General features: G+C 55.2%; 2 protein-coding genes across 2 annotated transcripts; one reads left to right on the top strand and one right to left on the bottom strand.

Annotated features, from left to right (window-relative positions):
- The first annotated feature begins 429 nt into the window (after nucleotides 1-429).
- On the top strand, nucleotides 430-16,870 carry PDE1B (phosphodiesterase 1B). The gene is made up of 15 exons (XM_075551537.1): nucleotides 430-911; nucleotides 6,104-6,217; nucleotides 7,141-7,323; nucleotides 7,513-7,579; nucleotides 8,150-8,266; nucleotides 10,571-10,711; nucleotides 11,272-11,372; nucleotides 11,483-11,608; nucleotides 11,728-11,829; nucleotides 12,866-12,986; nucleotides 13,183-13,264; nucleotides 13,547-13,655; nucleotides 14,129-14,259; nucleotides 14,921-15,043; nucleotides 15,514-16,870. The coding sequence occupies exons 1-14, from the start codon at nucleotides 859-861 to the stop codon at nucleotides 15,025-15,027; spliced, it is 1,554 nt and encodes a 517-aa protein (XP_075407652.1). The 5' UTR covers nucleotides 430-858; the 3' UTR covers nucleotides 15,028-15,043; nucleotides 15,514-16,870.
- Nucleotides 16,871-17,330: 460 nt separating this feature from the next.
- PPP1R1A (protein phosphatase 1 regulatory inhibitor subunit 1A) lies at nucleotides 17,331-26,823 on the bottom strand. Its single transcript, XM_075553282.1, has 8 exons — nucleotides 26,740-26,823; nucleotides 22,392-22,452; nucleotides 21,387-21,424; nucleotides 21,002-21,065; nucleotides 19,937-20,092; nucleotides 18,940-19,046; nucleotides 18,067-18,185; nucleotides 17,331-17,406 (listed from the first exon to the last, which is right to left on the bottom strand). Exons 1-8 carry the CDS (start codon nucleotides 26,821-26,823, stop codon nucleotides 17,331-17,333), a joined length of 705 nt encoding a protein of 234 aa, XP_075409397.1.
- Nucleotides 26,824-27,418: the final 595 nt, after the last annotated feature.

Below are 27,418 nucleotides of genomic sequence, written 5' to 3'. Positions count from 1 at the left end.
GGGTAAGCATGCCCTGATCCCGAGCTTCATCAAACCGTTCTTACAATTTCTAATTCTCGGTGGAAGTTTACTCTCTCTCTTGCATCCAGCCATCTATGCAACATTAAAACTCATTTTGCAGCATGGTCCCAGACGTCAAACCTGCTGTCTTTCTAGAGGAGGGAGTTGTATGAGCTTTAGCCTCTCTGGGGGCGGTGATGGTGATGGTGATGGTGGGGGTGGGGGTGGTAGTGGTGGGGTGGGAGGAAGCACTTGCCAGGAGACCTGGTCGTTGGTTCAAACCCACCAGCCACTCTGCCTGAGAAAGACGAGGCTGTCTGCTGTGCAGATTAACGATTGCGGGAACGCTTATTGAGGGCCGTTAGGAGTTGTAAACCCCTAGGTTTGGGTTTTTATTTTGGGTGGGGCATGGGTGGGTGGTGGAATCTTTTGGGGGCCCTATCCTTTTCATTCCAAATGTCATCCACAGATTCTAGTTCTTTGTCCCTCCGCCCTTAAGCTTCCTGCTAACCCTTTCTCCCCAAAGAGGAGCCCCACCTCCTGAGAGCAGAGGGGCTGGCCTGTGCTATTTCTGTCCTTTCTGGGATTCTTCTGAGAACAGATTCTTGTTTCCAGTCTGATTCAGATTGAAAACTTTCCCCTCGGCCTCTCACCCAGTTCCTCTAGGCTGGGTCTTTGCCTGATGCCTCTCCTTGCTCGGCCCCTCCTCCTTTGCTTCCCCCAAGGCTTCTCCTCAATTTACTCAGCTCTGTTGGGGCCTGGAGGAGGAAGTCAGGGAGCCAAGAGGGAGTCACTCCCATGGGCCCCAGGGGCCCCAGGGCCAGCATTTTGAACCTCTGAAGTAGGAAACTGATTTCCATGGCGGCTCCTGTCCCTGTGCAGAGGAGCCACCTTCAGGGCCCCATCCTCAGGTAGGTGCCAGGGATGAGGGAGAGGGGAGGAAGAGGTCAGGTTGCTTTTGGGTTCCCCGAGTGTTGTTTGGGGGAGGGGAGAGACCACCACCTCGCAGTCGTGTGTGTGTGTGTGTGTGTGCGTGCGTGTGTGCGCGTGCGCGTGTGTGTGTGTGTGTGACCATGGGTCAACATCTCCAGTTTCTACTCCTGTCCATCCTGCATTCTCCTATTTCCATCTCATTTCCTCTTGCCTCTGGTAGGTAGCAGCATGGTTTCCCTCCTTTGGACCCTCACCTGGTTAGGACCTCTCAATGCCCTGAATCCTCCTCTTGGGGTTTTAAGAACCTAAAAGCGTTTCCTCTTTCCTGACTTCCAGGCCTCTGGTCTGAAGTGATCTTCTTGGGAGTGTGGATGTTGGAAGGTCTGGCAGGGTTCTTCGGAAATCTCCTGAACATCAGCCACCTGGGGAGCTAAAGAAATGAACTGGGGCTGGGGCACAAGAGGGGGGAGGCCCAACTTTTCTAGGGTGTTGCGCTTCCTACTTCTCTTTCAGCTGGCTGCTTGGAGCTAGGAGAGGCTGGGGGCTTCCAGGGATCTGGATCCGAGGCATTTCCCATGGTGCAGGGATGGAAGCGAGAGGAGCTGGAGGTGGTGGTGGTGAAGCAGAGGGGTGGAGTGGAAGGCCGGTTGGAGGAAGCTTCCAGTTTCCCTTAGATCTGGCCGAGAATTGGATCAGCTCCTGTTCTTTGTGGAAAATGACCCTTCTGGTCCCAGATTCTGAGGGCTGACCAGTGGGGTTGGATTTAAACTTCTGTGGGTGAGAAACGACTTCCCGGTAGAAAAAGTTTGAGGGGTGAGGTGGGGTGGGTCTGGGGAGAGCCTGACTTTAGAATAAGAGAGACTCCTGCCAGGCCCCAAAGGGGGGTGGGGGTTACAGGACTCCTGGAGGATAACTGAGCCCTTGGGTCCTTCCAGCTCCCAGAATCCTGTCCCCTTCTCGGACTCCTCGCTTGTCAAACCTGCTTATGAATCTCTCTCTCCTTCCTCACCCGCCTCCTTCTGGTGTCTGGATTGTGTTGTGTTAAGATTTCAACAGAAGCTGTACAGGAGCTCCTGGTCAAGATCTCCAGTTGGAGTGTGGGGAGGAAGAGGAACTCGGAAGAAGGGTGTGCTCAGAGTCAACCCATGACCTCTGTCTCGTCCACAGGCTCCCCGTTACGGCTTCAGAAACCTTGGCTCAGAAATCTCAGTTGGCCGATAGCCTAGCACTGGATTAAACTGCTCCCGTTTGCCTTTTCTTTATTTACTGACCGTTTGCTGTGCACTTACTACGTGCCAGGCTGTAAGGAGGCCAAGATATACAAGGCACTGTTCGCACCATCAAGGCACTCAGCCTACGGTGGGGGAACAGCTACATAAACAGCTCATTAGGATGGATTGACTGATGCTGAAGAAGCTGTGGCGGCTGGATTCCAGCCTCTTTCTGAGTGACGCAGACGACTGGGCTAGTTTCACTCCAATCTAGTCCACACTCGGGGCTCAGTTAGGCTCCACGCGGTTGGGCCGTAGGCCTTGCTCACCCGACTGCCACTGAGAAGTTGTGTGACCTCAGGTCACTTAAACCAAACCAAACCACACTTGCTGCCATCATGTCAGTGCTGACTCACAGCGACTCTCTGTAACTGTTTACAGGAGTAGAAATCCCAGGCTCCCCCAGCTCCCCCCACCCCGAAACTGCTGATGGTTTTGAACTACCAGTCACAGCTGAACGGGTAACCACTACATCTCCAGGGCTCTCAACCACCTTTATAAGGTGGTTATAAGACTCAGATAAGGTTAAACACCAAACCAAACTCAAAAACAAAACACAAAGCAAAATAAACTAAACCCACCTCCATCAGTCAGTCCCGACTCTCCAGAGGGCTTCCAGGGCTGTATGTATATCTTTACCGGAGCAGACCGTCTCATTTCTCTCCCGTGGAGCGGCTGATGGGCTTGAGTCTCAGATCTTTTGGTTAGCAGCCTAACCTAAACTACAGCCGTGGGAGAAAGGCGAGGCGGGCTGCTTCCATACATTTACAGCCGTAGAAATGCCATGTAGGACCACTTTGAGTAAGATTTGACTGGATGGTGAAAAAAATCTAATTTAGAAAGGAGCTTCCAACGATGTAGATTATAGACTCACCAGGAGCTGGAATACTCTCGACGCTGTCAGTTTGGTTTGAGTATCTCACAGGTGAGGAAGCCCGGTAGCGTAGTGGTTACGTACTTAGCTGCCAGACGAAAGGTTTGCAGTTCAAACCCACCAGCTATTCCTTGAGAGGAGATCCTGGCAGTCTGCTTCGGTAAAAGAAGTCATGGAAACCCGGTAGGGCGTCTATATTCTGTCCTACTGGGTTACCATGAGGTAGAATTGACTCTGTGGCAGGAGGTTTTGCCTTGTTTTGATTAGTTTTATCTAACCTGGGAGTATGTGGGTGGGACAAGCAGTTAATGGGTTAATATGCTCAGTTGCTCATCAAAAGATTGGAGTTTGACTCTACCTGGAGATGTCTCGGAAGAAAGGCCTGGTAATCCCTTCCCCCAAATCAACCCTGGCAAACCCAAGGGTGCACAGTTCTACTCCGAAACACACAGGGACACTGTGAATCAGAATTGATCCGCACCCCACCCGACAACTGGCATCTTACCTAGACTTACTCACTCTTCTCCATCTGGACTAGGGCTGGAGAAAGGCCTGCGATATGGACTGGGGGAGGGGGAGTCCCAGCAGGGTGCTGGCAAGTCCATTCTGAAGCTTATAACATTTATGAGGACCCTCTGTATATATATGCCAGGTACTTTGGTTTACCCTTTGCACATATTACTAATTCATTGCCTTCCCTTAACCCTTATAAATGATCATCTGTGTATTTTACAGATGAAGAAAATGAGGCTTTACAATCGTGGTAGACTTTCAAGTGCATAAAACTCATCTGGGAGTGTTTGCTAAAAAGGCAGAGCCCTAGGCAGACCCTCAGGTGTCTTGGCTTAGAAGATATGGTGGGTGTAGAATCTATATCTTCAATACTCGGGATGTCTTTATCCCATGTGGTCCTTATGCTGGCGGTCTATGGGCCACAGTCTGATACTCACTGAGTAGTTAGTGCTTACTTAAGGGGGCAAGTTTGAGCATAGGATGCCTTCTTCCTCGATTGGTGCTCAGTGCATGGTTCCACAGATACTCCTGAAGCTTGGGTTTGGCCTTGGAAATGGGTGTACCAATTCCTTCCCGCCTCTCTCCCGCCTTTCCCAGGCAGTGGTGAGGATAACATGAGATGATGTAGGAGCAGTAGCTTTTTAAAATGTAGAGCTGGCAGCTTGGTTGGAGATTCTGTGAATACATGCAGATGAACACCGTGGGCTTGGCTGTTCACTTTGGGAGCCTGTGCATTTGGGGATGCGCGTTTCAAGCCGTGGGGTGAGAATAAAACTGATCGGTCTTGACCTCAAAGAGGGGAATGAATTGGAAGATTAGGACTGGCTTGGGCATGGGGGTGGAGTGGGGAAGGAGTGATTGGACTAGGGGCAGTCTTTGAGGCCTGCCTTTCTTCTGCGGTGGTGTCCCCACAGTTGCTGGCCCCTCTCCGAGGTATCGCAGTCAGGAGAGGGGAGCCCATGCTTGTGTCTGAGCTTGGAAGGTAGAACGTACTTCTTTGTTTTGTGATCTCTGGGAGGGCTAGGAAAATCTGATTATGTTGTCTCCTCTCTCCTCTGTCCTGGTGAAGCCTGAGCTGGGCCTGCACGGCATGAAAAACTTCCTGTTCACATCCTCCTCCTTCTTGTCCAACAACCCTCTGCCTCCACTCGGAGACACGGCAGCAGCAAGGCTATGCTTGAGGTTGGAAGAGAGCCCACAGAGGGGCCTGCCGTCTATTCCTCCAGCTTCTCTCACTTTCCTGGCTTCCTCCTTCCCTCCCCCCCCTCCCCCCATGTTTGTATCCAGGCCTAGAGGTGATAGGTGACCTGTGAAGCTTGGTGGTGGTGGTAGGGGGTCAACTATTTTGAGTATCCCCTGATTCCTGAGCTGCAAAGACCCCAGGATTCTAGAGCAGCTTCTGTTCAGGAATGCCATTGTTCTTCCTCCCCCAGCTTCCCGGAGTTGATGCTAATTTCAGCTCTGGTCCCTGACTCATTCTCTTTCTCTCCCTGACTCATGGGTGACCTTGGGTTTCGGAAGCCCCTCTTTGTGAGGAATTGTGATGGCCACCATTTCACCCCGTCTTGGTCTTAGAAGTGGGGTGGGGCTGGGAGAAGGAGCTGAGAGAGAGGGACATGCTTGACTTAAAAAGAAAAATCGAGTGTCAAAGAGCTTTGCTTGCTCTATGATGGTCTAGGCTGGACTGGCTAGACTTCTAAGAAGCCTGTGGGTTAATCACCAACCCCTAGAATTCACAGCAGAGAAAGCCTCCAGGAAATGAGAACCTTCCCATCTCCCTGGCTCCACCCCGACCACTTTCTCTTTGGAGAAAGCCGTGGCTCTGGGGCCAAGGCTGGGTCCAGGTGCTGTAGCTGCAGGCCTGGGAAGGCAGGGGTTAATCCTGCTTTGTCCTGGCTGATGGATTCTGGAATCATAATCCATTAGCTCTGCCTGGATGGAGTGAGGCTGGGTGAGCGCATTCAGAATGGTCTTTGTTCTGTGTCTTTGCTGTCCCTGGCAGGGGCAGCGGGGACCGGGGACACACACCTCCTCGTCACCTCCACGACTAGGGAAAGAATCCTGGGGTTTATTGTGGTTGCTGTGATTCCCCACATCCTCTCGCAAGGGAGACATCACGTTTAGCTTGTTATTGCAGACAAAGACACAGATCATCCTTAGCGTATCACCTCTGCTGTGTCTGCCCAATGGGACTGGGCCTGGGCAGTTTACCCAAGAGTTTGCAGGAAACACTGACAGAAGGGGAGGGGTTGAGGGATCAGATGGTGGGTGAGACAGTAGTCAGGAAAAGCCGGGGATTACATCTTGGGGAGTGGTAAGCTTAATACAGGCACTGGCAATAACCTGGGATCAAACACATTATCCACTGGTATTCTTGTTGGGATTATTCATTGTTTATGGAAGACGGACTGTCACTGCAAAATGCACCCTAGTGAGGAGGCTTCTGGTGTCCCCGGGAGGGAGGCAGCAGGGCCTAACTAAGCAGGAGCTAGATCCGTCTGCTCCCCCACAGGCTGCGCTACATGGTGAAGCAGCTGGAGAACGGGGAGGTCAACATCGAGGAGCTGAAGAAAAACCTGGAATACACAGCTTCTCTGCTGGAGGCCGTCTACATAGATGAGACTCGGTGAGCGTGGTGGTGATGCCGAGGTGGAGGAAGTTAGCAGGCAGACTCTGATCCAGAAACACCGAGGAAGACCAAAAGCCAGCGATAAGGAATGGTGGTGGCAGGGACAGAGGCAGGAAGAAAGAGAGCGGGTGGAGCAGCTGTAAAGGGCTGTTGGTAGAGCTAGTGAAGCTGAGCGACCAACAGAGATGCAGAGATAGAGACCCACGGAAAGCCAGAAGCCAGAGCTGGAAGGGATCTGGATGCTCACCTAGTCCTAGCCTTCTCCCTGGCACACGCAGGGAGCCCAGCGCAGCTGTTCTGCTAACAGGGGGAGCTGCCAACCGCACAGGGCAATTAAGCATTTGAACTGTGCTTAGTCAATTGACATGGGTATGTGAAATACACGCTCATTTTCTCCCCCATGTGTATGTCTTCTTTTTTAATTTAAATTATTTTATTGGGGGCTCGTACAACTCTTATCACAATCCATGCATACATCCATTGACACACTAGTTTTTGAAGTGTAACCCTTCATTAATACAGTTGGTATTGGTTTCACGTAGAAAGGACCGTACTGTGCATGGGTTCAACAGGAATCTCATCTGTTTGTTTTCACTTCATCATGAAGCTATAGGAACATTGACAGTCCTTGCTGTGGCTTGCATTTGACTTTTCCTGGACAGGGCTGCTCTGTCTCAGCCTCCTTGACAAGTGGTAGCTAGCTATCCCACTGCCCGCCTGAACAGGTCCAGAGTAGGGATGCTCACTGCCTTACAGAGAGACCGGGGAAGTGCCAGAGAAGCAGAAATAAAAAGGCAAGCTAAGTACGAGCACGGGAAGGGGGAGTCAGAAGCAGAAGGCCGTTGGCATGAGCTACTGAGGTGGCAGTGTGGCTGGCCACCTGCTTTCTCTCCTTCGTGACTCCCCTTCTGTGGTGCCAGGCAAATCTTGGACACGGAGGATGAGCTGCAGGAGCTACGTTCAGACGCTGTGCCTTCAGAGGTGCGGGACTGGCTGGCCTCCACCTTCACCCAGCAAGCCCGGGCGAAAGGCCGTCGTGCGGAGGAGAAGCCCAAGTTCCGAAGCATCGTGCATGCCGTGCAAGCTGGGATCTTCGTGGAGCGGTGAGGCTCTTCCACGTTCCGTTCAGCTCCCTCTGCCTTAGTTGTGCTCCTCTTTCCCAGCCACACTGGGCTCCCAGGCCTCCCTTTGAAGGATCCACACACCCTTGGCCTATCCCTACGCTGCTTTCTGGCCAGACCCTCCATTCTGAAACCTTCACATCTGGACCTCTCTGTCTTTTCCTTCCTTAGGATGTTCCGGAGAACATACACGTCTGTGGGCCCCACTCATTCCACGGCGGTCCTCCACTGTCTCAAGGTGACTGCTGGTGTGGGGGAAAGAGCAGGTTGGGGGAATGAGTAGCCATTGGAACATTTCAACCCAAACCCAAACTCATTGCCATCAAGTCCATGTTGACTTATTATCGACCTCGCAGGGCAGATGTGAACAGCCCCTGTGAGTGTCTGAGGCTGTACGTGTTTATAGGAGTAGAAAGCCCCATCTTCTCCAGCCAAGCTGCTGGTGGTTTGGAACTGCTGACCTTGCAGACCACAGCTCAGTGCATAACCACTGTGCTACCGAGAGGCACCTTGGGACTTCCAGATCCTCTCTGGCAGGGGTTCTGCCCTCCCCATTTAGCCATCGTGCCCATGTTTCTCAAGCCACTTTGGCCTGCTCGAGAGGAAACCTGTGTGTTCCTTGTCTCTCCCGGGCTGAGAGAGCATCGAGGATCAAAGAGACCCATCTTCTCACGTCTCTGTTTTTCTGCTTTCCACGTGGCTTTGGACTTGTTGGGAATTTTGCCTGGGAGGCTCTCATTTCAACCCTTCCTGCTGCTGAGAAGCCCCTCCTGAGCACCTGCCCGCCTCATCTGTTGTTTCTCCACAGAACCTGGATCTCTGGTGCTTTGACGTCTTCTCCTTGAACCGGGCAGCGGATGACCACGCCCTGAGGACCATTGTTTTTGAGCTGCTGACCCGGCACAGTCTAATCAGCCGCTTCAAGGTGAGGCACCGAGGCCTGCCCATGCCTCCCGGCAGCAGTCTCCTGTGACTCTTCTGAAAGCTTCCAACCAAGTAGATGCTGTAGACCAGTGGTTCTCAACCTGTGGGTCTCGACTCCTTTGGGGGTCGAATGACCCTTTCACAGAGCTCGCCTGATTCATAACAGCAGCAACGGAAATAATGTTATGGTTGGGGATCACTACAACACGAGGGGCTGTATGAAAGGGTCGTGGCATGAGGGGGGTTGAGAACCACTGCAGTATAGACTTTCTTCCCTCAAGCTCCATCAGGGAAGGAACCCTCTCCTCTCAGTCTAGCCTGCCTCTTACTTGATTTCCAGCGTGCGAGGAGACCACTCTGGGTCCAAAGCCACCTAGCCTGGGAGTCGGCTGGCACTCCCACTTTTCCTCCCTAACTTGCCCTCTCAGAGATGTCGTGCAGTTCCCCTTCCGCTGCCCTGCCTCCTGCCTGTGGAAAGGGAGACGCTGTCAGCTGGTGCCCTTTGGGACCAGAGTCTCTCAATTTGTTTTCCCAGGAGCCTCTGCTCAGGGGGAAAAAAAATCAAAATTGGCCACTTCCTCCCATTTCCCGCAGCTCTGGTCTCTGTCCACGGACTGCTATAGAGAGGGAGTTGCTCCAGGCAGGCCTGGGGTGGGACTGGTTGAGGGTGTGTGTGAACTCCATTTGTTCTGCAGTTTGTCTGGCCAGGAGGAAGAAGTCTAGGGGTTAAATTTCCCTCCTGATCCTGTGCTAGAAAGGGCGCATCTTTTGGGAATGGGGCCAGGAAAAAACACTTCTACACAGAAAAACCACATTTGGAAGGGGAGGGGAAGTTCACAGTAGGGCTATTTGGTCAACACTCAGGTGGGGGCAGGCAGGAGATGGCGGTGGTGAAGGAATGACAACCCCAGTACTCTAGAAGGGTCATTGGACCGTCTCCTCCCAGATGGGCTTTGGAAGGCTGCTTCATCCTCCTCCTGTGTCCCCTGGAACATAACAGACTGCACCACGTGTGGCCTTCTCTGCTCCCCAACTCCTTGCTTTTCCACCCCTCTCCAGGGTCTCCCAAACTTCCTGAGATGCTCAGTCAGGCTTTTTTAGCGTCTCCCTGGAGCCTGTCCTTCTGCAGTGTCCTTCTGTTCCCAACAATCCCGCCTTCTTCAGGAGGAGCATAGCACCATCTTCTGTTTGTTAAGACTCTCCCCAGCAACTGTTTCTTCTAACTGCTTACCAGTGAGAGTCAAGATCCCAGCTTCTTCTGAACTCTACTCCCCTACCCAGGACTGGGCTTTGGGTACCCCAGGAGTCACTGGCTATGTGGGGCTGGGGTTAACCTAGCCTGTCTACCTTGCTCCAAGGCGCTTAAAGAAAGGTGGCTTATTGATTTTGTTTTCTCTGGTGGTAGAGACCTTGTCAAGTGTCACATTCTCTTCCTGGGCATCTAGTCCCTCCCCTGCTCCCCCCTTCCCTTCCTTTCAGGGATGCCATGGCAACGCAAAAGCAAGGGCAGTTGTTATGGAAACAGTCCTTTAAAATTCCCTGAATTTGGGGCACAGCCCTCCAGGGGTGGGGGAACGTGAGGGTCTGATAGATGCCTGGAGCCTTTTCCGTGTTTTCTAACCCTCCTTTCTACAGATGCGCCCTCCCCACCGCCCCCCCCCCCAAGCCCTGACTCTCGGTCCATCCCAGCTTTGGGACAAGACCAGCCCTGCCCTCTGGGAGTCTTGAGTCTTTTGAAGGAAGCAGACATGCCCGGGGCACAGAGAAAGCTGAGCCCAGCAGAGAGAGCATGAGTAGCTGAGCACAGCTCTGGGCTGTGGGGCTCGCAGGGCATGTGCGTGAGTGCGTGTGGAGGGAAGGGGGCCACCGAAGGCTTCTCAGAGGAATCTAGTTGGAAAGGGCCTCTGCAGGTCATCTAATCTTGAGTCCCTCTCCCATGGAATTGGGTTGGGGAGTGGGCTCAGGTGGTTGGAAGGAAGGTAGAAGGGAAGCTTTCCTTTCCTTAAGATCCTCCGGGGAAATAATAATTATAGCAACTCTTTAGAGAGTACTTACTAATAAGTGCCTTGTACTTAGTAAATTCAAGGTAGGTATATTACCCTCCTTCTGCAAATTCCGTGTCAGGAGGCATGTGACTTTCCCAAGGTCACACGGTGGGCAGGATCTGAGCGCCAAGAGAGGAGCGCAGATTCACGAGCACGCGGGGCCTGTGCTCCCGGACACTGTTGACCACTGCGGGGCTCAGCAGCCTCCTGCCATTCCTGCCACCTCTGGATCCATTGCCACTTCCGCCCTCCTCTTGCAGATTCCCACTGTGTTTCTCATGAGTTTCCTGGAAGCCTTGGAGACGGGCTATGGGAAGTACAAGAATCCTTATCACAACCAGATCCATGCAGCCGACGTTACCCAGACGGTCCACTGCTTCTTGCTCCGCACAGGGATGGTGGTAGGTGCCCTGGTGATCGCTGCTGGGATTCAAGATCTTGTGGCTGTAGAATGGAGGTATATCTAGGCTGTGGTTCCTTTCTCTTGGTAGTTCTTTCCGGTCTCCTAAAGTTTTTAGAGTCAAGTTGAGTTGACTCAATTATAGAGGATCCCCTAACTTAAAACAAAATGATTCAACACCCCCCCCCGTACCCCCACCCCCACCCCAGTTACTGCCATTGAGTCTGTTCTAAGTCATAGCAACCATACAGAGCAGGACAGCAAGCTTGGAGCAAGCTGAGTTGCCCAGTGTGTAACCCACTACATTCCAGGGCTCCGCGGAGGATTCCCCAGGAATCTTATATGCCTGGGCTGTGCCGCGGCTGTGTGTTGGGCTGCAGGGGGAATGTCCCAGGTTGGCATAGAGGCGAGTGTGTGGCCATTCCAGGGACAGAGAGAGCTGGCTGCATTGGTCCTGGGAGTTGGCGCCACAGAAGAGAAGGCATGAGCTGACTGGGCTTCCCTGTGAGGGGAAGTGACTGGTCGAGCGTCAGCCCGCCCTCATCCCATCCTTCCCCCCAGCACTGCCTGTCAGAGATTGAGGTCTTGGCCATCATCTTTGCCGCCGCCATCCATGACTATGAGCACACAGGCACTACCAACAGCTTCCACATCCAGACCAAGTGAGGAGTGGGGCCGTGGCAGGGGCAGGAGGGGCCACGTGGAGGTGATGGGGTGCTTTCCAGAGTGTCCCCTTATGAGAGGCTGCACACAACAGCCTTTGACTCTGCAGGTCAGAATGTGCCATCCTGTACAACGACCGCTCGGTGCTGGAGAACCACCACATCAGCTCCGTTTTCCGAATGATGCAGGATGATGAGATGAACATTTTCATCAACCTCACCAGGGATGAATTTGTGTGAGTAGAAGCCAGGATCTGACACCTCTAAGAGACCCCTGCACCCCAACCCTTTGTTTCCACTTCAGCCGTGTTTCAGGGCTGGGGGGGTGATCCCTTCTCTGGTTCCGTCCACTCAGAGAGCTGCGGGCCCTCGTCATCGAGATGGTACTGGCCACAGACATGTCCTGCCATTTCCAGCAAGTGAAGTCCATGAAGACAGCCTTGCAGCAACTGGAGAGGTAGACCCGGCTGGGCTGGGCTGGGACTAGGACCAGGTCGGAGGGGGCTGTGCGCGAACTGGGGGCATGCATACGCTAACTGGCCTGCCAGGTCTTTGCTTGGACTTTCTTGGTTGCACGTGCCTGAGTGCTCTCTGTGTCAGTGTGTGTGTGTGTGTGTGTGTGTGTGTGTGTGTGTGTGTGTGTGTGTGATCGTCTTGGGTTTATGCACAGTCCAGGCAACCGCTGTATGGAGCGTACTTTGGACGGGGGGTTTAAGTTGGGTTTGCATCCTAGATTCAGGACAGACTTTCTCTGGAAGGTTGGGAGAGACACGAAACCTTTCTGCACCCCAGCTGCCTTGCCTGGGAAATAGTGAAAATAATATACCTTCCCTATAGCAGCCTGCCACACGTCCCTGCTTCAGTAGGGTTACTGAGAGAATTATATGAGTCAAGAGAAATTAAGGGACAATTGCCCTAACAGCAGACCATTGCTTAAAAGTAGGTGGGAGTGTGTACGTGTGTGCAAGTGCTGGCGGCGTGTGTCCTGAAGGTGTGCGTTGACCTCTGTGTGTGGCATCTCTGGGGGAGGGTGTGCAGTGTTCGAGCACGTCGCTGTTGGGGTGGCCATATCACATTTATAATGATAATTACAGACAGCATCTACTGAGTGCGCGCTGAGTGTCCGACAGGCTTCCAAGAACTTCCACTGAAAGAATTCCGTGGGGTAGATTTTGCTCTTTATTTTCAGTCTAGGATTGAGGGCATGGGTGTACAGAGAACTCAAGCACCTGGATCAATGTTACACTACTCATGCGCACTAGGTACACTGGGGATTCTGGTTGGCGCTCTGTGTAGCTAAGAGTCTGGGCTTTCCGCCACGAAGCTGTGCTGCCTCTTGTGTGTGTACATCTATTGAAGGCGCACTCTGGGTGTGGGTGTAGCATCAGAGGGTATTCGAAGGATGGGAAACTGTGTTTGTGTGTTTGTGTGGCGGGAGTTAGGTCTTTGCCTCAAAGACCAGTCTCCCTTGTCTTGTCACCTGCCCCTCCCAGGATCGACAAGCCCAAGGCCCTGTCTCTACTGCTGCACGCTGCGGACATCAGCCACCCAACCAAGCAGTGGGCAGTACACAGCCGCTGGACCAAGGCTCTCATGGAGGAGTTCTTCCGACAGGTGGCATGGTGTCTTTGGCTCCCCTGGCCCACGGGCCACATTTGCATGTCATTTGTTTATCACTTAGTTCCCCCATGAAAGGCTCAGAAATTCCTCTCTTTTCGGCCAACAACTCCCACCACCTCAGCTGGGTCCCAGATCTGGCTGGTCTGAGGTATCCTCTGGAGCTTTCCGGCCCTGTCCCCTTCTCCTCCAGGGCGACAAGGAGGCAGAGCTGGGCCTGCCCTTTTCTCCGCTCTGTGATCGGACTTCCACTCTGGTGGCGCAATCCCAGATCGGTGAGTGCTCTTTCCTGCATGGAGGAGAGAGTCCTGCCTGCCCCCCTCGAATGCCCCTAGCTTCCTTCTTAGGAACCCTGGGCTAGGGCGTAGAGGCCTGAGGTGGGGACTGCGGGTGAAGGGGCTTTCTCTTGGTCACAAGGACATCTGAAAGTCCGTCCTCCAGTGGATGACGTTTCAAGCCCTGGGCTACCTCTCTGTCCTGTTCAGCAAGCAGCTAGGGGCCAGCCACGCGGGGGACCATAGCCTGCGCCTCCCCTCCGCGGCTTCCTTGTTCTGCAGGTTTTATGGACTTCATTGTGGAGCCCACGTTCTCCGTGCTCACCGACGTGGCCGAGAAGAGCGTGCAGCCGCTGGGGGACGAGGACTCCAAGGCTAAGAACCAGCCCAGGTGAGGGTGGCCTGGGGTGGGGGCAGGGGAGGGCAGGTCTCCCCTTCTGGGGTTGGAAGGCTCAGCTCACAGAGGGGAGGGACTCCCAGGGAGGGGGTGCGTGCCTGTGTGCGCTTAGAGACTCCTGCAGCTCCAGCTCCAAGCTTGGGAGCCAGTCTCCGGCTTGCCACGCACCTGTGCTCTCCTCTGTCCATCCTCCATTTTCCCTCGATCCTTTCAGCTCTGTCTGTAGTGCGTTTGAACTAACCTGGTGTTTGTTTTCCTTCTACCACGAGGGGCAGGGTGGGAAAGGAGGGGTGAGATTGAGGATGGGTTTCGGGGTTTATATTCCCGAGGGAAAAGTCTCGTCTCCAGGGCCTGGGTGTCTGCTCTTCCATCCTCCCCCTCGCCTCCCCTCGGAGGGCTGTGAGGATGTTCCGGGGTGCGCTGGGCCCCTCACTTAGGAGTGACGGGAGAGTGGGGCCTGATTCCAGCTTCCAGTGGCGCCAGCCTTCTCTGGACGTGGAAGTGGGAGACCCCAACCCCGATGTGGTCAGCTTCCGCGCCACTTGGACCAAGTACATTCAGGAGAACAAGCAGAAATGGAAGGAACGAGCAGCAAGTGGTGGGTACCTTTGGGGGCGACGGGAGATCTTGTGGGCAGACGAGGAGGCCATAGCAGGTGCATGGCCCATAAGCCCCTGGGACAATCCTTTGTTGGAGCCCTGGCATTAGACCAACTCCAGCTAAATCACCAACCATGACCTTGCTGAGTGGCCTGGACCTTTCTTGGCTGGGGCTGGAGAGAAGATGCCCTGTTGCTTTCCAGCCAGGGCCACTCGCAGTGACCCCGAGGGCTGGGTAGAGCTGTGCCCCTGGGTTTCTAAGGCTGCGGAGGATCCACTCAGACAAAAGCAGACTGCTACCTCTCCCCGCTGGAGCAGCCGGCTCCAACAGCGGACGCCTCGGTTGGCAGCCAAGTGCTCAACCAGGGTCCCTGGGCGAGAAGATGGGGACAGCCGCAGTGCAGGTGCTGCTGTGTCAGGAGCCCCGCACAATCCCCCGCCCCCTGCTGTGAAATCGCTTTCTTTGTCCAGAGGTTAAGGCCTGGGAGTTTTAGCAGGCTGGAGGGAACCCTCTTCCCCCAAGTGGGGCTCCCGGTGAGAGGAGCTCAGTTGGAAGACACAGGGGTGGGTGAGAATTGCTTCTTTCTGACCCATCCAATCCTTGTTTTCTGAGGAAAGCAATTCTTGGCCCCACCCCGCTTCCCTCATGCCCCTCTGCAGGCATCACCAACCAGATGTCCATCGACGGGCTGTCCCCCTGTGAGGAGGAGGAGGCCCCGGCCGCCCCTGCCGAGGAGCAGCACAACCAGAATGGGAATCTGGACTAGTCCCGGGGGTGGCCCGGTGAGCATGTGGGGTAAAGATGGGGGAGTCCTCAGAGCTGAGCGTCCACCGTGACCACCTCCCGGCAGAGGTAGTCTGGGGGCCAGTGGCTGAGGTCTCCCCTGACCTCTTCCCAGTGGAGTTGTGGAGCTGAGTCCAGGCAGGAGTGGGAAGTAGGGAAGTCCTCCCACCTGAAGGGGGCATGCAGGAGGGGCTTCTCAGAGCGACAGGAGAGGTGGGATCCAGGCAAGGTTCCAGCTGCCCGCTACAGCACATGGGGGTGGGGGTGCAGTAGGCACAAGGAACCTGTCCAGTCAGTGTGACTTGGATTTCTGGTCCCCTCATAGTTCCGCGTCGCACACTCTTCTGCAGGGCCCTCTTGGTCCAGTTGCCTGTGGAACTGGGCAGGGCTCCAGCAGGACTGAGAGAAGGCAGGGCAGACCCCAGAGGGGAGCGAAGGTTGGAGCACTGACCCTTTCCCCCTTCCCCAGGTCCTCACTGAGTCTCAAGTCTTCGATGTCATCGGCACCATCCATCGGGACTGGCTCCCCCATCTGCTCTAAGGGAGCCCAGAGGTTGTGGACCAGACAGCCCAGCGACCGGGAGGCCAAATGCCAGAGACTGTGGGGTTGGGGGAAGGGCCCCTTCCCACCTGAAACCCATTGGGGCGCACTTTAATCTCCTGGCACAAGACTGGGCAACGTCAGACTCCCAGTGGTCACTGTGCCTACCCCCCTGCCTCTGGACACCTCCCGTGGTCACTTGTCTGGCTGGGAGCGGGGAGCTTCCTGAAGGTTTCCCAGGGCTTGGTGGGGAGGGTCAGAGATGCCAGCCCCCCTGGCCCTCCCCCATCCTTCTTTTTGCCTCCAAGTTTCTAAGCAATACATTTTGGGGGTCTCCTCAGCCCCCACCCCAGATCTAAGCTGGCAGGTCTGGGTCCCTCTTTCTTCCCCCCTGAGAGAGGCTGGCTTGGGATAGAAAGCTGGGGTTTCTCAGAGCCCTCAGAGGTGTGGGGAGGGGAGTGGACTCCTTCAGGGCATGGGACCTTTGTTGTGCCCGGGAATGGGGGCATCTTCTTTCCCCCAGACCTGAACTGCTTCAGTCCCACTCCCAGCCCAACTCCCCATCTCCCCTTCCCTCATCCTGACATGGACACCAGGAAAGAGAGGAGCTAGTAGGACCAGGGACTGAGGGGTACCCTGGTTTGGGATCTCGGGACTGGGTCACCTGCCCTAGAGGGGTCCTGAAGCCCCTTGCCTCCTCCCTCTCCCTACAAGGTGGGGGGGGGCAGGCAGGAAGCTCCCATCCGACCAATGTCTGTAAAGTGCATCCAGGTCTTCCCTGTAAAGCACCTTGGGATGCATCTTGAGAGCACGGGCAGACTAGCTGGGTGGGAGTCAAGGGTGCAGTGGGGAGGGTGGGGCATAAGCCACTGATCCTGTGTTGCTACAGAGAGGGCACCTCATCTCCCTCAGCCCCTGAACCTGCCCAGCCGTAGGCACCAAAGGCCCCTTCCCTGGGGAAAATGGAGAGTGGCCAGGTGGAAGGCCGATGCAGGAGGGGCTTAGGGCTGCGGCCGCCAGACCCTCTGAATGGAGCCCAGCAAGGCCCAGTGCCCCTTCCTCTCCTCAGGCTCCTCCCCGCCCCACCTCGCCCCAGGAAAGGCCAACATCCAGGTGACTGCCCTCCTCCTTGCTTGTAAATATCAACCATGCATTTGTACAGTGGGTCCTGTTTGTGTGAAGTTCATATCCATGGTCTCAGACACCTGTCCCTCCCACCCCACCCCTAGTGGGGCAGAGACGCATGTGACTCACCCCCTGCCCTTGGTCTCCCAGGCCCCTGCTATAGCCAGAGATCAATAAAGAAGGGAGACCAGGCCTGACTGTGTGTGGTGCTCCGGGGTGGGGGGGCTGTCACCCAATGACTTCATGTACACCTTCTCTCTTAAGTTTGAAGATGCCTGGTGAGGCATTGTGACTATACAGTGGCCAAGGGTGGCAGGGGAGGAGGTCCCAAGGCCACACAGGTGCATGGCAGAAGGGCCTTCCCCTTTTGGCCTCGGCTGCTCTTCCTCTCAGTCTTGCCTTCTCCCTTCCATTTAATCCAGCCTTTCACCTTCTCTCCTTGACCAGCTGGAAAATGCGAAAGCAGCCGGCAGCAGAGGTCTGGCTCTGGGGTCAGCAGAAGCCTCTTTACCTATTTATTACTGGGTTTTGCTTTTGCTTGGGCCCTTTGGTGTCTACGGTAAGGGGATCAATGGCCCTTCCAGGATTAGCCCAGGCCCCTTCTTTAACATCCACACGCTTCACAGTCCATTGTCATCAGTGGAGTGGGCTCTTGGGGCTGGCATAAGGATGTGGATGGACGTCGTCTCCTCATAGCTGTAAGGGGGACACAGCTCAAAAACCTCGAAAACTCAATTGTCATTGAGTTGATGCCGACTCAGAGTGTGACCCTACAGGACAGGGCAGAACTGCCCCTGTGGCATTCTGAGACTACATCTTTACGGAAGCAGAAAGTCCTGTCTTTCTTTCCTGGAACAGCTCATAGTTTCAGACTGCTGACTTGGGGGCTGGCAGCCCAACAAGTAACCCATTCCACCACCAGGGTTCCTGTCCCAAGCTTCTCACTGCTGGCAAGTCGATGCTGACTCATGATCCTATAGGATAGTAAAACGAGCCCTGTGAAGTCTCGGAGACTGTCAGTTTCAATAGAAGTAGAAAGCCCCAACTTCCACAGAACTGCTGATGGTCTTGTGCGGCTGATCTTGTGGTTAACAGCCCATCACGTAACCACTATGCCAACAGGGTATCCCAGGCTCAGAGTTCCAAAATGAAGGCAGTTGAAACGGGAGGCATCTACACAACCTCCCCGCTTCCTTTGCACCAAGTGGCAAGGTGCAGTTCCCTGTTTTTCCAGCAGGTGGCCCGCACAGCACAGTAACGGATGGAGAGGATACAAACCTTCCTGCACCACACAGCCCTTCCCAGTGATCCTGGAAGCTGGTTCTGCTACCTCACTGACCCTTCCCCCACCCTCACCTTTCCACAGCCCTCCACCTGAGGGGCGAGGAGACGAATACCTCACTCCTCCAGGTCTTGCCGCTTACCCTTATTTCTTGCTTCCAGAGGCAGCTGGGCAGGAACATGGGCATGGGGTGCTGTAGAGAAGGTGGTAAAATGGGAGGGAGGGATCCTCCAAATTGGGAAAGAAAGAAAGTGCCAAGAACCTGACATTAAATTTATCACATTTTAAAAACAAGAAAATTCTCCCCAAAGTGAAGAAATAAATCCAGTGTCCATGCCTTCCCAAGCTGCAGTCTTGAGTCCAGGGTGCCTCCGTCCCCCTCAGACCTGTGGCAGGGAGAGGGGACAGAAAGAGGAGGTGAGCAAGAGGCCAGAGGGTCTTGAAGGATCAACATGCTCTCTCCTCAGCTGGTCTGCTCAAACACCCCATGCATGAAGCATCGGACTTCTGTGAAGGCTGTTCTCATGTCTGATGCGAATCCCTGCTCCCTTGTCCAGTCTATGGAAGGGGAGCGAGGATGGCCAAGTCAAAACAGAGGAAGCTATTTCGTCAATGCGTCCAGCTCCAGAGAGGTTCCCTTTTCACCCACCTTGGACAGCGGTCCAGAGTGTCCTTTAGATATATATGACCCCAGGTCTACTTCCATCACCCATTCCACGAGCCAGAAGTCATCCACAAAATTAACCTCAGTCCTCCCCAGTACAGCTTCATCCCACTTTTCACTGTAGGCCCATCAGAGGCAAAGCCTGCCTCCTTACTGTCTAGGATAACTTTTCAGTAACCGATGCTGGCCCTTGGCTCTCCCTTTCCCTCACTCCAACTACTTAGTCCCTCTCCATCCACACAGCCTGCTCTCATAGTCCTGGCTGATCACCCTGGGGTCTTACCTCATTGGCTCCCTGGGAATCCAATGGTGGTATATGGGCGGAGGGCTCTTCTGTGTGGGGCCCCTCGCTGCCCCTCTCCTGAGTTTTAGGGACGGCTCCTGCAGACTCTATGGAGGAAAAGCCGGTGGCAGAGGGAGGGTGGCATTCACGGAGGCTCTGCTTCTGCTCCACACACCCTGCACCCGATGATCATGGAGAGAGGCTCAAGACCAAGCTGAGAGCAAGACCAACCGGGTTCTTGCTGATCACAACGTCTACAGGCTTACTGTTTGGTTGGTTTGTTTTTACTACGCAGTCAGAAACTTAAGAACACAACAACTCGGAATTGTGTTTTCCATTTGGGTACCCAATCGCTCCGTGGCTCCTGACCTGAACGGATTGGCTATTGAGTGTCTTTATTTAGCCCACTTAGTTCTACCATTCATTTGCTGGCTAACAAAACACAAATCGATTGCAGCGCAGAGGAAGTATGCAGCGTCCAGCATGTGCTCTCCACCACCGCCCTGAGGCCCAGAAGGTTCTGAACCCCACCTGGATGCAGGACTGGGGTCATGTCCTAATATGTCCTAAGACCAGCAGCAGCAGCAGCTTCCATCCAGTGCCTGCCTTCTTCATGTCAGATGCTGGGCTAAGTAAGAGCCGTCTCATTTGACTGCGAAGTAGGCGCCCTCCTCGTCATTTTATAGACTGGGGTGGGGTACGCTGAACCAGGACTCTGGGTCAGATTTTGGCCCAGGAGTGCTGCCTTTTCCTTAGTGGGCCCTCCCAATACGGATACAGAAGGGAACTCCAAAGTGCAGCTTGGGAAGGCCTTGTGACCTTTGGTAAAGACATGAAGCGACAGGACTATGGGCAGTACATGGAATGCCTACATTCCCAGGAGCGTTGCTGGACACTGTTAGACCTCTCCCAGGCTCCAGCCCCTGCAATGGGCGAGGCCCGCCTCCTCCCAGGCTGGGGAACAGGATGCCTGAGTTTCTTTCCAGCCTGAACATACTTTGTGTTGTTTCCGAAGAGCTCAGCCTGGCCTCTGCTTCTGTGTCTGTGATCCCGGGGGGGCAGGACTCTTGGGGCCCCGTTCTCGCCGCAGCTCCCTCAGGTTCCTCTCCCTGCTGCTGTTGCCCTAGGTGATGTTCAACCATCATCTGGAGCTCTGGCGAGCGAGCAAAGGAGAGAGCACTGAACTTGACTGCCGGAATCAGCCCTGTGCCTCACCATCCCCCCGCCCCCCACCGAGCCAACAGCCCACTACAGGGTCATCACACCCTGCTGCCAGTGTTGGGTGGACTTTCCCACCTGCTGAGATTTGGATGAGGAGGGGGCACTAAAGCTAGACCAAAGACATTGGGCGAACATGCTAGGCTGCTAATGGGTGGTTGGAGGTTCGCGTCCCTCCCCACCCCGAGAGGCCTGGAGAAAACCAGCCCCTGGAAAACCCTCTGCAGCACAGTTCTCTGAGGCCCGCAGGCGGGGGGTAGGGGTGGTGGTGGTGGTGGTGAGTCAGGCTCTGAGGACAACTCCTGACTGGCAGAAGGTGCCCGCCCTGGTGGTGCAACAGAAGGGTTGGCAGTTTGCACCTACCAGTCACTCTGTCTGTTTCCATCAAGACTGACAGCCTCCGAAACACTACGGAGCAAGCCTACCCTGTTGTCGAGGGTCGCTACTCTCTAGAATGGGCTCCTCAGCAGAAGTTTGGCTCTATTTAGGTTGGGTTAGTCGTCCCTGGCAAAGCTGGGCCACACGAGCACTTCTTTGAAAGGGAATGGAGGAGTCTGGGAAGAGACTATTAGGAAGGGTATCCTACGCTGCTGAGATACAGGTCTCCCTTGAGGGCGGGAGAGAAGACTCACGTGGCCGAGATCTGGGCATCTCCCTGAGCTCCCGGAGTTAATATCCATTGCTTGATTTAACCCTCAAGGAGTTCTGGTGGCAGAGTTGGGATTCGAGGACCAGGTTCACACTAATAAGGCGGATTTCCTGACTTCCCAAGGACTTCTACTACAGGGGTCAATGACAGCCTCAGACATGGGACCAAGGGGCGGGGGGAGAGGCTCTTCCAAACCTTTCATTGTGGGGGTGGTCCTCGTCACCTTCTTGCGCTGCCGCGGAGACATTGACAGAGTGGACTGTTGAGGAAGGCAGAGCAGAGGTGGGTGCTGGCCCCCCTCCCCGTGTTCCCCTGCCTCATGTGCATTGGGGCTGGGGACGGGCAGGTGTGGGCTTCAGGAAATGGGGGAAGAGAACCCTGGTTTCCCCACCAGTAATGGTGAGCAAAGAGAGGGGGTGTGGGGAGGCACGTGCCAATACGTATCCACTCAGGAACCTTCGGGGGTACAGGAAGGTTGTGTGTGTGTGTCACAGTTTCAATGGGTGGGAGGAGAGGTTGGGGAACAATTCCCTGTGAGTCTGTGGACTCCAGGCTCGGCCAAGTAGAGGGGCTGGCTCACCTTAAGAAGTGGGTTGGGGATTCGGTCTTCATCGATCTCTGAGGAGAATGGGGGATGAGGGAGGTGGTGAGGACAGGGAATTGGGTGGGGGTGTAGTTCCCAGCTAGCTGCCTGTCCAAGGGGAGGGGGCTTTGCAATCGCCTTTCCTGATCTAGTCCCTTCCAACCAGCTTCTAGGATTTGGGTGCTGATGGCCGCTGGAGAGCTCCTTTGGCGCCTAGCTCTGCTCCTGCCCCACCTCAGCCTGCTGTGTCCGGCCCTGCCACCCCTCTGGGGCTGGGGGCAGTCTGCGTTGTCTTCCTCCAGGTCTAGACCTGCCCCGCACCCCCCAGGCAAAGCCTGCCTCACCTCTGCTCTTTACAGCCCTTAGAAATAGCTGTCTTTTTCTGCCCGCCCCAAATCCGGAACAGAACCCTGCATGGGAGGGAGGCTGGGGCAGAGAAGAGCAAATTTGCCCCGTGTAGGATCTGGGAGGAGACACTCAGTTCTGGTGCTGGGAGGAGAGCTGGAGACAAACCACCCCAGGCATTCTGACTCCAGGAGCAGTCCTCCACATTCCAGCTCCTCCAGACAGACAGACGTTCTGGGAGAACGCTGATGGGGGTGGGCGGCGGCTCCCGGCGGGCCCTCCCCCTGGCAGCTGTCACTACCTCTAGGGGTGGGGCGGCAGCAGTTCAATTGCTGGAGAAACAACCAATGAACTACCGCTGCTGGGGAGCAGCCAGCACTTCAGTGACCACGGATTCCTGGAGGGTGGGGTGGCGGTGGTGTCATGGGAGCCAGGGGGTCGTTTCCCTCCTCTCCTAGCACAGTTCTGTCTTTCCACAAGCAAGTGAAATCCTTTGGCCCAGTCAGGATTAGCTGCTTCTTCCACCCCTGGGATTGAGGTTGCTTCTGACATCTATCAGCCCTGGTCTGCCCTTCGGGCTAGCACCCACATCCTTTCCCTGGGACCTAGCAGTCTGTAGGAGCCCCACTCCATTCAGCGACCTATCCCTTGGGTTACCTGGGGAGGACTGGTCACTGGTCAGCACGAGGGTGGCAGGCGTGGGGCGGCGCCTCCGAATCTGGAGGGAGGAGTGAAGGGGAAGAAGTCAAAGGCTGATGGAGGCATCTCAGGCACCTTCTTGAAGCCCACACCCCTCTCCCAGGACTTGGCAATCCAGGCACCCCCCCACCCCAAAGACCATGTTGTACTGGGCCCACTCTCCCAGGGCGGGCATCCTTGGGTGCATCCTCCTACCGAGGGGACAGTTCCTCCTGAGGACCTACCAGGACCCCCTCTCCTGTTCTGCCTTCCTTCTGCCCGGGGCCTGGCCTAGGCTCCCCATCTCAGCAGCGATATCTACGCGGATGCATCGATCTCTGGCCTGCTGTCCTTCCGTCCAGCCCGGATCAATGGTCAGAAATAACCTGAGAGGGCAGAGGTCTCTCTTCCCTACCCAGCCTGCTCGCCAGATGGACGGACATTAATCTTTAGTGGACCAGCACCTGCAGATTGTACTCCTCAATCCCCACGCGCGGGGGACAACACAGAGAAAGAGCCCTTCGGGCCCGCGCCCCTCCCCCACCTCGTGGCGTCCTCGGATCCTTAATGATTTGTCAGAAAATAGCGGTGGGGGGACGAGGGGCACGGGAGGGTGGGGAAATCCTTGTCGGGGTAAATGTAATAGGAGGAGGAGTCCTGGGCAAGACGTCTGCAGTCAGCGAGTAGTTTAGCTGAAAAAAATCCTGGGCTTCCAGGCACCTGCTAAGGAATTTGCATATAAGAGCAGACCTACAGGACCGTTCTTTTGTCATGCTGCCAATAAAGTTTGTTGTTGTTGAAGTCAGTCCAAGGACTCTTGGGACGGGTAGTTTTATTCCCTCTCTCTGGAGGCTAGGGGTTTGGAAGTAAGGACTTGGAAGCGGCTGGAGTCCCTGCAGCTCTCTCCAGGGCAGTCCTGGCAGGGAAGGCTAACGGGCCAAAATGATCCGTGCCTGAGAGGAGTAGGGGGAGGACGCTGAGTAATCAAATCTCCATCCTTCAGTCTCCATTATTCAGTCACCATGTGGGGTGGGAGGTAGAAAGACACCTGTCCTTAGCTGTGCCTAAAAACTGAGCGCGGCTGCAGGGGGAGGGGGAGGTCAATGTTCGTCTGGAGAGGGGGTTCTCCCTCAGGTAAGAAATAGAAATGGATGCCTAGGTTGGGGGGGGGGGCGCTGTAGGGGTTAGTCATCTCTCTCCCAGGAGAATCCCACGGCATATGCTTTTGGTGACATTTCAAGGTCCCTGTTGGTAACAGCCTCCCTCCCCTCCCCATGCAAATGTGCGTATGTTTGTGTTTCTGGGATTGCATAAATACTGGCTGTGATTTCATCTCTAACTATTCCTAATGTTAATGTGCTGGATGCTGGCATGTGGGCACGTGTGTTTCAAATATGTGGGGTAGGGGGCATCCTTTTATTAAGAGAGGCACCCCCCTTACTGCTTTCCTACCTGCAAGGTCAAAGAGAGGCGGGGAGAGAGTGAACTGGGATGGGTGGGTTGGTTGAGACAAGGTCTTTTGGGGGAGCCTGCGGAAGAGACTGCACAGGTGTGACAGAAGGGGCATCTGAGAAGGCAGTCGGGCTCTGTGACTGTGGACAGGTCCCCTTCCTTAAACCATTCCCTTGCCTCAGACAAGATTTTTAAGTGCTCAAAAGTCCATGTTCTATAGCCATCGGATTGATTCTGACTCCCAGTGACCTAATGGGACAAAGTAAAACTGTCCCATAGAGTTTTTGAGACTGTACATTTTAATGGAAGAGGGGGGCTTCATCCAGCAGAGCTGAGTGGCTGGTGGGTTTGAACTGCTGGCCTTTAGGTTGGCAGCTCAACCCTTAACCCACCACACCACCAGGGCTCCTTTGTCCTCCAGCGGAAGGGAACCCAGGGAGACTTCCTGAAGCATTGCCAGTGTGTGAGGTACTAGGATGCTGTAGACGATCTCTTCTCTTTCCCCACACAGATCCTGAGTACTGACATTTCAAGGACACTTGGTACCTCCGCCTCTGATTTATTTCCAAACCAGGATCTGATCGTTGTGGGCACTACTCCACCCCCTGCCACTCTGCTGCAAAACTCCGAGAGCTTCCAAACCCTCTCACCCTCCCATCTCGGCCTGAGCCCCTGCCAAGCCTGGAGCTTTCTGCCTATACACTTGGTAACCCAGCAGAAGGGGCTGAGGTTAGACTGCATGTGGAATCTCTGGCCTAGGAGTCACTGACTTCTGGAGATCAGAGCATAGCAGGCCTGTGTCCCTGCTAGATTTTTCCTCCTGGCCCCTTTGCCACTGCTTCAAGCTCTTGCCCCCAAACCCTTCTGTTCTTAGATCCCTGAACCAGCAGCTGGCCAGCTGCACCCCCTCTCACACACCTACACCTGCCTCCTTAAAACCCAAACAAATGCAGGTGTCAGCCACGAAACCAGTCTGTGCCAGTGGGAAGCAGTTCTGCTCAGTATGTACCCCAACTCCCAGAGCGCCATTTTTTGGGTGACCTTTTTTCCCTGGGTCTGAGGTTATTGAGTAGCTGGAATTCTTGGGAGGTGCAAATGGTTAAGTGTTCTACTACTAACCCAGAGATTGGTAGTTTGAACCCACCAAGAAGTACCTGGGAAGAAGGCTTTGGAAACTTGCTTCCAAAGTCACTGCCTTGAGCATTCTCTGGAGTTGTATTTTACACAGTAAGGTCACCAGCGGCTGGAATTGGTTCAAGGACTCCAAAACTCACGGCTGTGAGTTGATGAATACCCACAGCAACCCTACCGGACAGGGTAGAACTGCCCCTGTGAGTTTCCAAGACTGTAATAGGAGTAGAAAGCCCCATCTGTCTCCCACAGATACCTAGTGGATTTGAACTGCTGACCATGCGGTTAGTAGCCCAACACATACCCATTATGCCACATGGACAGTGGGAAGTTATTTGAGCTCATCTCCTGTCTCCAGGCAGAATGGTCTTCCTAAGGGAGCGCCCATGCCTTTGGCTCTCTATTCTCCACTCAGGGGGTGTGTGAGGTCTCACCACAACTGTCCTCCTCATCACACCTTTAGAAACCTGGAGATTTGGCTCACAAAGGCCAGGGAGAGGATGGAGACACAGGTATCTAACCCTCACACCGCCCCCCCCAACTCAAAATCATAGAAAGAATGTGTGTTCGTATCCTATCCTATCCGTTACACAGAGACTTTATTCTACTAAACAGCTGGGATAAGCAACAAAAGAAGAAATTTCCTCCAGTCACCCTGAGGTCTCTAAGTTGTTGTTTCAGGTGGGGAGGTCCAGTCAGAGACCTCCCGGACAGCTGGCTGAGAGATACAGAGGCCTGACCTTGCTCAGCACATAGTCTTTAGGAACAGGGAGCTCTACACAAATGGATAGACAATATCCCGAAGGATGGAACAATGGGCAACTATTTGGCCAACAGGCAGTAGTAAGGACTGTGGGTAGTCACCTGCTCCACACACATGCTCACGCGTGCTGAGCCACACACTTGCCCACACACTCTCATACACAGCCCTTTTCTGCCAGGCTGCTCACAGCTAAAAATAGGCCAGGCCAGGAGGCTGGGCCAGGGCCCTGGACTCCCACCCTTTGAGCAGAGGCCAGCACAGTGCTGCTCACTTGAATCTTGCTGAGAATGGACCCTCCGCCTCGGAAAAGCCTTCTTGCTGGCCTTTCAGCAACACTTCTCCATCCGCCCCTAACCTCCTCCTCTCCCAAAGGCAGGAGTTGTGAAGAACGACTCCCGAGTATCCATACTCCATGATCCCCTCCCCAAAGCCCCAGCCCTTGCCGTTGTCCTCAGCCCCTTCTAGTTAACACTCTCTGAAGCTCTCCATGCCCCTCCTCCACCTGCAAGGTGCGCCCCAGTTCGGGTGGGCACTCCTCTTTCAGATCCTACAGTACCACGCTCCAGCCATCACCTCTACCTCTCTGAAGCCCTCTGCAAGGCAGCTATTACCCCGGCGCGCTCCCACCCGAGCTCAGAAACTCTGGCGGGGGCTGACTGGGTGGAGGATGCAAGATGAGTGAAGGGGGAGGGGTCGTGTCTTCAGGCTCGCCCTTTCCCCCCGGGTTGGGGACACAGAGGACGACTCTGGAGACAGGCGTCTCGTGGAGGCGCTCAGCCTTCTGTCGGTTCCGAAGAAGCCCCGATGGGGAGACGTTACTCCAAGGATGGGGGAGGGACAGAGGACCCCCAAACGGAGCCTCTTCTTCCTCCCAGGAGCGCCCTGCTTAGGGAGGGTGGGGCAGGGAGCTCAGGTCTCTCTGTCCAGGCGTCCCTCGCCCCGAGCTAGGCGAATCCTTTCCGGCTCCACCCAGCTCCTCACCTGCTCGGCCGCCTCGGGGTCAAGGTGCGGTTCCAGGAGCGGGACCGTGAACTGGATCTTCCGGGGGCTGTTGTCTTGCTCCATGGCTGGGGCGGCGGCCTCGGGGCCCGCGCTGCGGCGGCAGCGAAGTCGGCAGGACTCGGGGCTGGGGCGGGCGCGCTCCCTCTCCGCTGCGCTCCAGCCCCGGCCCCAGCCGGCGCGCTCCGATCCCGGCTCCGCGCTCCCCGCTCGCCGCTCCGGGGACTCTGCGACTGCTGATTGGCTCTGCCCCCGCCCCTCCCGGGCCTCCCTTCTCTCCCTTTCCCCTCCCCCTTACTCCCCCTCCCAACCTGACTTTAACCCCGTCGTGGCTGCGCAGCTGGCTGCGCGCCGGGGGCCACCGTCCTGCGGGCGCAGCGTCCGGGGCGTGGCGGAGTCGGAGTCGCAGTCCACTGCCGGCGCTGGTACCCGCGGCTTCGGAGCGCTGACCCGCGGGTGTGGGTGGGGAGCGGCTACAGACTTCCTTTCGGCTCTGGGGCAGAATTAGAGGGTAGGAGGGTGGAAGAGATCCTTCGGGGGAGGGGTCGGCAAACACGGGAAGACTTCCTTTATGATTTTAAAGGAGTTCCACTCAATGAAGGAAAGGGGTTTTCGGCGTGCAGCAGGAGGGATTAAGGTCAGACATGGGGAGGAACTTTCC

The sequence above is a fragment of the Tenrec ecaudatus genome, chromosome 6 (assembly GCF_050624435.1).
Source record: "Tenrec ecaudatus isolate mTenEca1 chromosome 6, mTenEca1.hap1, whole genome shotgun sequence".
Classification (NCBI taxonomy): domain Eukaryota; kingdom Metazoa; phylum Chordata; class Mammalia; order Afrosoricida; family Tenrecidae; genus Tenrec; species Tenrec ecaudatus.
Note: the sequence above shows the minus strand (reverse complement) of the source record. Positions and strands in the feature narration are given on the sequence as shown.

Bases quoted from the DNA above. Each gene is read 5' to 3' on its own strand.
- PDE1B (XM_075551537.1), top strand. From the start codon at position 859: ATGGCGGCTCCTGTCCCTGTGCAGAGGAGCCACCTTCAGGGCCCCATC. The intron at 8,267-10,570 runs GTGAGGCACCGA...CTCCTCTTGCAG, and splicing joins GTCTAATCAGCCGCTTCAAG to ATTCCCACTGTGTTTCTCAT. The intron at 10,712-11,271 runs GTAGGTGCCCTG...CCTTCCCCCCAG, and splicing joins TGCTCCGCACAGGGATGGTG to CACTGCCTGTCAGAGATTGA.
- PPP1R1A (XM_075553282.1), bottom strand. From the start codon at position 26,823: ATGGAGCAAGACAACAGCCCCCGGAAGATCCAGTTCACGGTCCCGCTC. The intron at 22,453-26,739 runs GTGAGGAGCTGG...TCCTCCCTCCAG, and splicing joins ACCCCGAGGCGGCCGAGCAG to ATTCGGAGGCGCCGCCCCAC. The intron at 21,066-21,386 runs GTGAGCCAGCCC...CTTCCTCAACAG, and splicing joins TCCCCAACCCACTTCTTAAG to TCCACTCTGTCAATGTCTCC.